Raw genomic sequence first — 12,304 nt, forward strand, 5'->3', positions numbered from 1 at the left:
ACAAACCTGTCAGACCCAAAGAAGCAGATCTCCATGTTAAGGCTGAGATATAGTCCGCAGGCTACCAGGGAAAATGGGGAGCTCTACATCACTGCTACTCACCTCAGCAGCTAGTAGGGAATGGCCTCTGCGGGGAGAGAATTAAGGCTGAATGCAGAGGCTCCTCCACTGCATAGTTGAGAAAATGTAGCTTTTTTGGTTTCCTCAATGATTCAGAGTCTCTTTGAAAAAGTCGTGTCCCACCTGAAATCTACATTGTGAGATACATGGAAAATGTTAAGACTAAACTCTGTTTCACCAGACAGGCAGCATTTCAAAATCATTTGCCTCTGTACCTAGACCAGTGCCAGGCACAGTAGATGCTCAGTTAAATCCCAAGGAACCCTAAAGGAATTATTTCAGTCAGTGAAAGGTGATGGGCAACATGTTTCTGGACTGAGAGTTTTCCAACTGTTTCTTAAAATGCTAGTCTAGTCCTCATGGGATTACATGTATTCATGATCGATCATGTCCTGTCACATAATATCTGCAATCACATTTCCTGAGACAGAGTCCTCAGAATGTGAGGAAGATGGGGAAGAAAAAAGCATGAAGGAAACCCTGTCCAAAATTACAGGATTGCTGTATTTTGTAAAACTTGGTTTATTCTGAGTTTGCCTCCATCCTCCGTCCCCAGTATAATCAAACGTGCCTTTGAGAAAAAAGCATATGGGAGCAACAGGAAGTGTTTAGATGCATTTTATTCAACAATCAGGCCAGCCACCGCATCACAGTGTTCTTATGGGATTTCAGAACCTTGGTTCTCAGCAAGGCCCAGATTTTTGAATGAGGACAGGAATCTTGTGTTTCCTATAGAAGAGATTGGGGAAAAAAAATCAGCTTAAACTTTGCTGATAAAACGTGACAATGGGAGAGAAACAAGGAAAAAAGATCAGCTTTATTTAAAATAGAGGTTTGAGATTCATTTCCATTTCTATTTCTCATATTCATTTACTCATTCACTTATTCATTAACTCCTCAAATATTGATTGAGAACTATAACATATATTAAGGATACAACAAAAGGGAAAAATGTCCGTCCTTACAGAGTTTACAGATCTAGCAGGGTGTTATAAAAAGCTTCTGAAATTAATCTTTAATCCATTGTTGCTTCTTTTCCTTCTGATGTCATTGTCCTAGCTACCAGGTTTCCATCTTAGCTGGTGCCTGGGCTACTTCAGGACCTTCTTATTGTTTGATCCTTTGCCTTAGAACTCTGGGGATTCTCATCTGTGAGATCTTGCAAAAGGAAATTATATCTTTATCCCATATGATAGTTGCTTCAGTTAGCATCTAGACAGCGCCCACGGATTGGCTTATTTTCCATAGCTATGCTGTCCACTATCCCATATAAGTATTTAAATTTAAATCAGTTAAAGTTAAGTAATATTAAAAATCCAGGATTTCAGTTATAGTAGCCACATTTTAATTGCTGGTACCATGGCCAGAGGCCTCCATATTGGACAGCATTTCTGTCATTGCAGAATATTCTACAAGAGAATACTAGTCTATAGAGAAGAATTTGCCAGTATAGATTTCCTAAGAAGACATACAGGAATTAGAAAAAAAGTTCTTACTGAATATATCTGCTAAGCACTTAATGATCAAGGAGATGCAAGCCCTTGTTTTTCTACCCATCTCAAAGCTCAACAACTAAGGTCAGAGCCTGGCTCTAGTTAACCATACAATGTATTTGTTTGGGGCTTTTAAAGGGCAGTAGAGAGAAAGGCAAAATGGTATATTTGAAAATATGTTGCATTTGAAAAAGACACATTTTCTCTCTAGACCTGTTTTCTTATCAGAAGTATAGGAAGAGAAGTTACATTTTCTGGCATTCAAATGTTGCTCCCATATTTACATAATTTTAAAATAATAGAAAGAGCAGGTAGGACTGGTAGGTTTTAAAGTCTAAGGAAACAGGGTGTCCCAGCTCTATGCTCATATTTTTCCAATGGTTCACTCTCAATTCTGGGCCTTTTGATCTCGGCACTTGGAAATTGACCAAGTCTCAAGGCTGTTGTGTTGCTTTCTCCTGCCCTTGGATGGAAATATGATGTTTGACCTTAATGTCAAGAGCATAGGCTGTGGGATAATTAACAAGTGGTTTCAAGTTCCTTTTAACAGGTGGTTTCAAGTTCCTTTTAACAGGTGGTTTCAAGTTCCTTTTACAAGTCTTTAATGTGGAAAGTTTTTTGAAAAAGCAGAACATCCAATGTGTTGGGCCTAAAACTTCAGGATATTAGATGTTTCTCCCTGGGGACCTATTTCCATAATTCTTGTTAAATACTGAGAATTTTCTGAAACGACTTAAAGCAGACCAAGAAGAGGGTACATGGTACAAGGAATTAGAGCTGTGGAATGCATGCAGTCATTTGAACCTAAATCAAAATCTTAATACCACATCAGTTCCAAAATAACAGAGTTTTCTGGGTCACTTGTGGAAATCTCTTTTATTTGTTTTGATCATTCTACACCTTTATTTAACCTGGAGTGCTTTTTCGATGCTATGAAAATGCAAAGTACAGTTTAAATGACACCCTTTTCATGAATCCTTTCTTGACCCTTTCAGAAAGAAGCAATCTGTATTTCTCCTTCACTCCTGTAGCATGTTGCTCACACCTCATTTGATGGCATTTGTCACAAGTTACAAGAAGCTACCTTATTTGCGCTATTTTCTTTCAGTTATATCCACTAGGAAAGCAGAGGAGACTCACACAATGCTTGGCACATAAGTGTTCAGCAGCTGAGTAAGACAGAAAATCTGTGGCGAATTTATTTTTCTGAGTACCTGAGTCTAATTCCCATCACCTACCCACCTACAATCAGTTCAGAAACTCCACTGAGGCTAGGTCTCATATCCATAAGTGACTGTGTTCACTAAAGTATTATATAAAATGTTACAAAAATATGTTTTTGGTCACCTAATCTATATAATTCATATTTGCATACTTCAGGGCTTTAGTGAACACAATCATTGCTATCACCAAGAATGATTTTTAAAGTATAATGGTATTTTGGGTATGTGGGCTTTAAAAAAATCCAGACTATCTCTTGTTCGCTATAAAAGGTTGGGTTTTTATCATAGAAGTGATTTTTTTTAAATTAATTGAAAGAAACATTCAACCATTTTTCTTCCTCTAGCCCATTGTCCTTTCTTTAACATTGTCCTTTCTTTCTTTATACAGCACCATGTTATTAATTCATTTCTCACTTTTGTTCAGTTTTTTCTTCATCTTGAAATACCTCTCTCTCCTTCTTTATGTCCTAGAGAAAACCTCAAACTTTTCCAAATCCTAGCAGGCACAATTAGTTCTTTTTAATTTTGTGCTTTCAGAGCACTTTGCTTATACTACCATTAACCACACCGTGTTAGCGTTGAGTGTAAGCAAACTGGGAGACAAAACATGTTGGATTTTCTTCTGGATCTCACAAATATTTAGTCTAGTACCTGACTTTAAAGTATAGTGGAAAGAGCAAGGATTTTGTACCAGATCTGCCACTCATGGCTGGGTGATCTTGAGCAAGTTATTTAAACTAACTGAGTCTCAATTTCTTCATGGGTATAATAAGCTTAGTATTATTTACCTCATAGAGTCATTGTGAATATTAAGTGCCTCACACAATGCTTGACATAATAAATAGTACTTTCTATCATAATACACACACACACATACACACACACACACATGCACACCTCTATATATAATCATAACATATATAATAAGGAGAAAAAGAAATCAAGAATTGTTTTGGGGAAAACTAGGTATTTTGTTTCTCTCATGGTGAGATTAATGTTATTGGTATATTCTTTGAGGCTTAAAGGGATAATATATGTAAAAATTTGAAGACTTCTAGCTTAAAACATATATTTTAAAAGAAATTCAAGTTTGTACTCACTTATTTTCAATACATAACACGCATTCATTAGAATAAGTAACTCCATCTGTCCCACAGACAGGGTTATAAATCTTGGGACATCCACTCACTTCATATGTACATTTAGCCTAAAAATGGAATGAAACAGAATCATTTCCCATCATTTTTCATTCTTTGAATTTATAGCAAAGTCTCTAAAATCTCCCTGGAGTTAATCAGCTTAAAGATGGAAGCATGATTGTGATTGGGAGAGTGATACTAAGTGTTCTAAGAGGAAGAATCCAAAATTTGGAGTCAGAAAACCTGGTTTTAAGTAATGCCTCTGCTATCTGCAAGCTGTGTGACATTGGTAAATCTCTTGGTGTCTCTGAACCACAGTCACTTCATTTGCGAAACGGGAATGATGTTGTTTCCCCACCTATCTCATCATGGCGTTGTGAGGTTTGAATAAAGTGAGTGAGATAATGGTCAAATTTACAATTACTACCTGTGCTGGCTCTCTCAGGTCAGCCACACCTTGGAGCGTGTTCTTCCTTGCACACGGTTGTCCTGTCACCCTGGTCTTCTCTAAGTCAATTAAAGACATGTGGTGCCTTCTACCCTTGGGGTTTTTGCACAGCCTGTTTTCTCTACTGTCAGTAAGAACTAGTTATTATCAAATGACTTTCACAGGGCAGACACTGTCCTAAGTGCTTTTCATGTATTATTATATTTAAACTCTACGACTATCCTATGAACTTTTTATTATACTCTTCTTCTGGTAAAGACAATGAGGCACAAAGAGATTGAATCACCCAAGGCCACACACCTAATTTACTGGATCCAGGATTTAAACCCAGTCAATCTAGGTCCTGAGCTTTAGCTCTTAACCACTTTACTCTCCTACTTCTCCCTTTGCTAACACTTATTTATACAGGACTGAAAATAAATCTCACTGTCTTAGGGCACCTTCCCTGATTTAACGAGGCTAGGTTTCTAATGGAACCAGAACTTCTTTATAACACATCACCAATGTAGTAATTTATTTACTTAAACACTTTTGGTTTGCCATCGGCCCTCCCACTAAATATAAATGTAAAGAGAAGAGTGACACTTCTTCCTCTGGTCTCCAAATTTACTGAAATTTACATTATAAGTACAAGAAAAACTGGAAAAGTTAGATATAGAATATTTTTCTAGAGGAAGAGCCTAGTTTATTATTATTATTTGCTCATTATAAGTTAGAGCTTCACCTTGTTGATGAAGAGAACTTTATGCCAGCATAGTCAAACTGGCTGTAAGGAGGAAGGGCTGCTTGGAGTGATGTTTAGAAGGTTTCCACTTAAAATCCTTGTCCTACCAGATAGCCCTAGTATATATAAAAACTCCTTCACAGCAAGCATAATATGATTAAAGAGAAATTGCCTGTGTATCAGTGAATTTGTCCTTCAACGTAAGCGCCTGGGGCGGAACTACAATTACTATCTACATTTAATGGGTTAAGTCTTGCCAGCATTCATACTCCTCCTATTAACTTCAGGCTAATTTGAAAGGTGAGTTAGACTATGCTTTGGGTGGAACAAAGAGTCTTAGCCCCAGAAATAAAAATTTACAAAATTGTCTTTACCTCTCTTTCCAGGAAGTTAGCTGTAGTACTGCCTAGAAAACATAAATCAGACATGTCAAGTTGGATCATGAATGGGAGAAGGCTGATGTATTCTCATTCAGAATTTTCTGCTTCCATTTAAGTCTGTGACTTCTCTGCTTCCTCTTCCACCACCCACCCCTTCTTATTACCATTTTTTTTCAAGTATATCTCATTGGTGTCCATTCACTCCCTGCCTGCTGAAACCTCAAAAAAATTAAGCAAAAATTTGATTAGGACCAAAGTATCTCAATTTGATATTTAAGACAAGTTGACCCATTTTCTTGAAAATAGAAATGATGTACTTACTGCTTCAAATGTGTCAGGCACGGAGCAAATACCTTCTGAATGCTCACTGACATTCTAGTAACAACCCGTTTGTTGATCTCACAGTGATGTAGGAAATATAAGTATCTTTATCTCAGTTTGTAGATAAAGATATGGAAAGTTTCTATAACTAGCTGTGAACACTAGCAATAACCAGGTCTTCTGATGAAAAACTAACTTTTGCACTTACATGTAAGTCTTCTTTTGTAAGTGATGTTTTTAAAAAAATGGAGCTCTTTTGACAATTTACCTTCAGTTCCCAAAGAGCTCCTTCTCTCCATTGCATTATACTGACTATTAGTTCAATTCACATTTCTTGAATTTACAGGTAGATACTTAAAACTGCCATGCTGCATTCTCTAGAAAATAGCAGGTTTTGCTGACATCACCATCAAGAGATGGTGATTGTGGGTGAGCTCACTGCAGGGAAGGAGAACGAATTTGATAGTATCCAGAGGAAGAAATATTGGTGAGATTTGATTTTGATACTAACAATCTCTGAGGTCATCTAAAGGAAGTAGTTCTTCCTACCTAAATGTATTGAAAAGTAGTGAGACACTTAGGGGCTTGGAGAAAAAGGCCCCTGGAATAGTCAGAACCTGATGTGGTGAGAGTCCCACTGAATTTTAGAATCTAGTTGAGTCTAAAATTTAATGAGCAGGTGGTCACCACAGGCATCTATATGTATTAATTAATATGCATGAGAAAGGGAAAAGGGATCACTGCTCCCATAAATATTTAGCAAATACAACAAATAGTATTGTTCCTTTTCTTCGCAAAGTGCTGATTTGGCTGTCAGTAGGTTTCTTTGCTAGATCTGATAAAAAATTAAAAGTGTTAACCATCTTCAAAGACAAAAAGGAAGCTGATGCCAATTCCAGGGGTTCAGATCATCTGTCATAATTATTAAGACAGTTTGAAGATATAAACATACCGTCTATTCAAGAAGAATATTTTTTCTAGAAATATTCTGTAGGTCAAAAATAAAAATTTTAATCAAACTCTGCCCTTTATACTGGAATAACTGGAAATCATTGTTACCTATTTATGCAATTCCATGAGAAACTAAAATTTGTAAATTTGGCCTTAAACATTTACAGAGTTAGAAGTGTACTTGATATTGAAATAATCCCTTCTTTTTTCTACCATATCTCTTACAAAGAGTCAGCCTCATTACCTGGGGAAAACCATTTCATGTCTGGGCAGTTCTCACTAGTAAAATTGTTTTCCTGTGTTATGTTAAAATCCCTCTTTCTATATATAATTCTCATCCACTGATCTTATTTCATCTCACTGGGACCAAAAGATCTGTCCAAGAGTAGACTCTAAGTCTAGAAAGTAATGTGGTCAGTAAAGCAACAGGTCAAAAAGGTTTTACTTAAATCAGAAAAATATGCGAAACCACCTACCAGATAAATTCAATAGGACCAAGGCAGTGAGAAGAAAGATGCTGGCTACCTTCATGGCTGGAGTGCTGGCTCCAGAGTTCAGTCAAAAACTGAACTCAACTTACCACTTCTCTCTAGAATCCTGGGACTGGTAGGTTCATAAAGGCAGGATGGTATCCCAGTCTCCACCTACTGCCCTTTGTCACAGATCTCCTTGGTTATTGATTGACTCGATAGCATAACCTGGCCCCCAGGTTTGGGGCACAGCACCAGTGTAAGAAAGGTGAGAGGAATGCCGTGGGCCTAAAATATGCAAGGTAAAGACTGTCAGGAAGAGATGACTAGTGGTTAGTTAGTTGGTTCTTGCCCTAACTTGCTCTGTGACTATGGAGAGGCCCTTCCTTTCTCAAGCCATGGTTTTCTCATCTGTAAGGTAAACTCCAGGGTCCTTGTACTCTGTAGTTCTGGGTGTATGAACAGGTGTGAATATCTAAAAAACTCCCTCCATTCGTTCTTCCTTTTCTTCAGCTTTTCCATTTTTTATTCTTTCTCTCTTTTCTCTCTGTTTCTGTCACCCATTCACAAAGCCTAAAGTAGCTGAGAGAGGGACAGGGCAGAGGTAGGGAGGACTCAGTTCCCTAAGGTGTGTGTGTGGTCCGAGGTAGAGTGGGTTCACCAGAGACGCTTACCAGCTCTTTGTCCTTGAACAAGTAGTTCACTTTCACTGAGCTTCAGTATATTCATCTGAGAACAGAAATAATAATAGTACCTACCTCAAAGTGTTGGTCTTTCATTCTAAAATATGCATTGTGTCTGTCATGTGTGGTTTGGGGAGACAATTCTCAATTATCTCTCATGTTTCTGCTGTCTCATGGGTAGAGACACTGACTGCCTGTGTTTCAAACAACTTTTTCAAGAGGGTTTGTATAACAAACAGCCTTGGGAGGTGGAATAGTGTCTCTCTCTGGAATAAAGGGGAGGTTTGTTTACTGTTGGGTGTAATAAGATAGTATCTTTCACCAGGGTGAAGTTTAGGCAGGCATAGTGCTCTTTTTAAAAGATTAGGGATTTTGGGGGGCTTCCCTGGTGAAACAGTGGTTAAGAATCTGCCTGCCAGTGCAGGGGACATGGGTTTGAGCCCTAGTCTGGGAAGATCCCACATGCTGCAGAACAACTAAGCCCATGCGCCACAACTACTGAGCCTGGTCTCTAGAGCCCGCGAGACACAACTACTGAAGCCAGCGTGTCTGGAGCCTGTGCTCTGCAACAAGAGAAGCCGCCGTGATGAGAAGCCCATGAACCGCAATGAAGAGTAGCCCCCACTTGCTGCAACTAGAGAAAGCCCACACACAGCAAAGAAGACCCAATGCAACCAAAAATTTAAATAATAATAATAATAAAAATAAATTTTTTTAAAAATAAAAAGATTAGGGATTTTTTAAACATCTTTATTGGAGTATAATTGCTTTACAATGGTGTGTTAGTTTCTGCTTTAAACAAAGTGAATCAGTTATACATATGCATATATCCCCACATCTCTTCCCTCTTGTGTCTCCCTCCCTCCCACCCTTCCTATCCCACCCCTATAGGTGGTCACAAAGGACCAAGCTGATCTCCCTGTGCTATGCAGCTGCTTCCCACTAGCTATCTATTTTACATTTGGTAGTGTATATTGGAAGCATCAACATTGTGAAAATGACTGTACTGCCCAAAGCAATCTACAGATCCTATGCAATCTCTATCAAATTACCACTGGCATTTTCCACAGAACTAGAACAAAAATTTTCACAATTTGTATGGAAACACAAAAGACCCCGAATAGCCAAAGCAATCTTGAGAAAGAAAAACAGAGCTGGAGGAATCAGGCTCCCTGACTTCAGACTATACTACAAAGCTACAGTAATCAAGACAGTATGACACTGGCACAAAAACAGAAATATAGATCAATGGAACAGGATAGAAATCCCAGAGACAAACCCATGCAAATATGGTCACCTTATCTTTGATAAAGGAGCCAAGAATATTCAATGGAGAAAAGACAGCCTCTTCAATAGTGGTGCTGGGGGCTTCCCTGGTGGCTCAGTGGTTGAGAGCCTGCCTGCCGATGCAGGGGACACGGGTTCGTGCCCCGGTCCGGGAAGATCCCACATGCCGCGGAGCGGCTGGGCCCGTGAGCCATGGCCGCTGAGCCTGCGCGTCCGGAGCCTGTGCTCCGCAACGGGAGAGGCCACAATGGTGAGAGGCCCGCGTACCGCAAAAAAAAAAAAAAAAAAAAAATAGTGGTGCTGGGAAAACTGGACAGCTACACATAAAAGAATGTAATTAGAACACTCCCTAACACCACTTACAAAAATAAACTCAAAATGGATTAAAGACCTAAATGAAAGGCCAGACACTCTCAAACTCTTAGAGGAAAACATAGGCAGAATATTCTATGACATAAATCACAGCAAATCCTTTTTGACCCACCTCCTAGAGAAATGGAAATAAAAACAAAAATAAACAAATGGGACTTAATGAAACTTAAAAACTTTTGCACAGCAAAGGAAACCATAAACAAGATGAAAAGACAACACTCAGAATGGGAGAAAATATTTGCAAATGAAGCAACTGACAAAGGATTAACCTCCAGAATTTACAAGCAGCTCATTCAGCTCAATATAAAAAAAAAAAACAAACAACCCAATCCCCAAACGGGCAAAATACCTAAATAGACATTTCTCCAAAGAATATATATGGATTGCCAACAAACACATGAAAGAATGCTCAACATCATTAGAGAAGTGCAAATCAAAACTACAATGAGCTATCACCTCACACCAGTCAGAATGGCCATCTTCAAAAAATCTGTAAACAGTAAATGCTGGAGAGTGTGTGGAGAAAAGGGAACCTTCTTGCCCTGTTGGTGAGAATATAAATTGATACAGCCACTACGGAGAACAGTATGGAGGTTCCTTAAAAAACTGAAAATAGAACTACCATGTGACCCAGTAATCCCACTACTGGGCATATACCCTGAGAAAACCATAATTCAAAAGAGTCATGTACCACAATGTTCACTGCAGCTCTATTTACAAGATTAGGGATTTTTAAAGCTTGGCATCCTTCCCTTGTAACACACTGTGCTTTCTGTGCAGGTACCCGTGGCCCTCTTTGTGTCACCCTATGGAGGCTGGGCCTGGGGAACCAGAGCAAATGCTGGCAGTCTGGCTATTGCTATTGAATGATTATATCTTTTTTCTCTGAGTCAGGAGTCTGTGTCTTCTGCCAGCATCTCTTTAACTGTGGCAGGCTAACATGTCAGCTTCCAAAGTTATAATCTTAGACCTTCCCAGGTCTTAATGTATGTCAAGAACTGTGTCATCTATGTGGATGGATCAGTGAGTGAAAATGACAGCCTCTGTCCTCATGAGCTTCCATTGCATTTAAGTTGGGGGAGACAGGCAATAAAAAAATAATCAAATAATTATAAAGATTATAATAAATATTATGCAGAAAAAGAATAAAGAAGATAAACCTAGAGGTTTGGGGAGGTAGTTATCACAGATTGGTCAGAGAATGCCTTGCTGATTGACATTTGAACAGAAACATGGAGGAAGTGAGGAATTGAATCATGCAAATATCCAAGAACATGCACTCCAGACAGAGGGAATAGAAAGTGCAAAATCTCTGAGGCAGAAACTTGCTGATGTGTTTGAGACACATCCAAGATGACCATCTGGCTGGAGGAAAGTGATAGAGAGAAACATAGCCAGTAAGATAAAGGAAATAGTGGGGGCCTGGATAATGAAGAGCCATGTAGGCTATAGTAAGGACTTTGGTTTTTAACCAATGGAAAGCCATTGGAGAGTTATGGCAGAAGAATGACATGATATGGCATTCCTTCTAAAAGGTTTCTGTGCTCTATGAGAATAAACTATAAGGCAATGACAGCAGCAAAAAATCCTAATGTTAGGCTATTATAATAGTCCAACCAAGAGATGATGGTGAAAGTGGAAGAAAGAGGTTGATTTTATAGTTGAGGTGAATTAATACATATAAAGCTTTTAGAACAGTTTCTGGCACATGGTAAACATTTAGAAATATTATCCATCACTATTATTTTTATTGGTGTTATTTTTTCAGTATTTAAAATGTTGTTCCATCTAACCAGAAGGCTCCTCTTTACACTTACACAACAATGAATTCTTCCTAAGTCTTTAAAATTCACTTTGAATGCTGTTTCTTATTGGAAAACTTCCTCAACTCATTCTGAGTTTCCATGGTATCTCAAACATGCTTGAATATAATACATAATACACTGTTGAAACTGTTTGTGTATATAACAAGCTCCCTCATCTTCCACTGATGCTTCAACCTTTACCATCCTAGCTTCCTCCATCTTGTTTAGGTCACCAATTCAGGTTGATTAATTCCATAAACATTTTTTTCAGAGCACATGACCTCTAATTCTTCAAACTTGATCAAATGCAGTTTAATCTCTTTTCTTGGGTTTCATGATTCCACAGTCTCCTACATTTCCTCATAACTTCTTCATCCTCACGTCATCTCCATCCTCTCTGTTGACACTTCCTCCTCAAATGAGTGAAAACTTGGTGTGTCTCAAGTATTGGTGCTGGGTCCTAGTCCTTCCTCACTTTTCGATTTCTGTAGGTTAGCTCATTTATCCACATTATTTAAATTATATATATAATTGTATATATCTTTCTCAAATATATATCTGTTTCCTGTATCTCTCCTTTGATCTTCATACCAAATATTAAGTACTTTCTTGACAATTTTGGACATACTATAGGCACTTCAAATTTAATGTTCTATACTACTGTTTTAATCATTTACCACAAATATTTGTCTCTTCAGTCTCCTCATGGCTTCTTTTCCTTCCAGCTGGTTGGGCAAGTCAAAACCTAAATGTTCTCCTTGATGCCTCCCTCTGCCCTTACCATGCACCGTCTTCCACTCTTAATTCATTTCCAAGTTCTCTTCTTGACTCTGTGTCCAAAATAACCTCAATTCTGGACACTTCTAATTACCTTACACTGTCATATCT

At 38.3% G+C, this 12,304-nt stretch overlaps 1 protein-coding gene across 1 annotated transcript; it reads right to left on the minus strand.

Moving 5' to 3' along the window:
* Positions 1 to 803: 803 nt before the first annotated feature.
* SPINK1 (serine peptidase inhibitor Kazal type 1) lies at positions 804 to 7,330 on the minus strand. The gene is made up of 4 exons (XM_059063021.1): positions 7,276 to 7,330; positions 5,522 to 5,553; positions 3,937 to 4,043; positions 804 to 849 (listed from the first exon to the last, which is right to left on the minus strand). The coding sequence occupies exons 1-4, from the start codon at positions 7,328 to 7,330 to the stop codon at positions 804 to 806; spliced, it is 240 nt and encodes a 79-aa protein (XP_058919004.1).
* Positions 7,331 to 12,304: the final 4,974 nt, after the last annotated feature.

The sequence above is a fragment of the Kogia breviceps genome, chromosome 4 (assembly GCF_026419965.1).
Source record: "Kogia breviceps isolate mKogBre1 chromosome 4, mKogBre1 haplotype 1, whole genome shotgun sequence".
NCBI lineage: Eukaryota > Metazoa > Chordata > Mammalia > Artiodactyla > Physeteridae > Kogia > Kogia breviceps.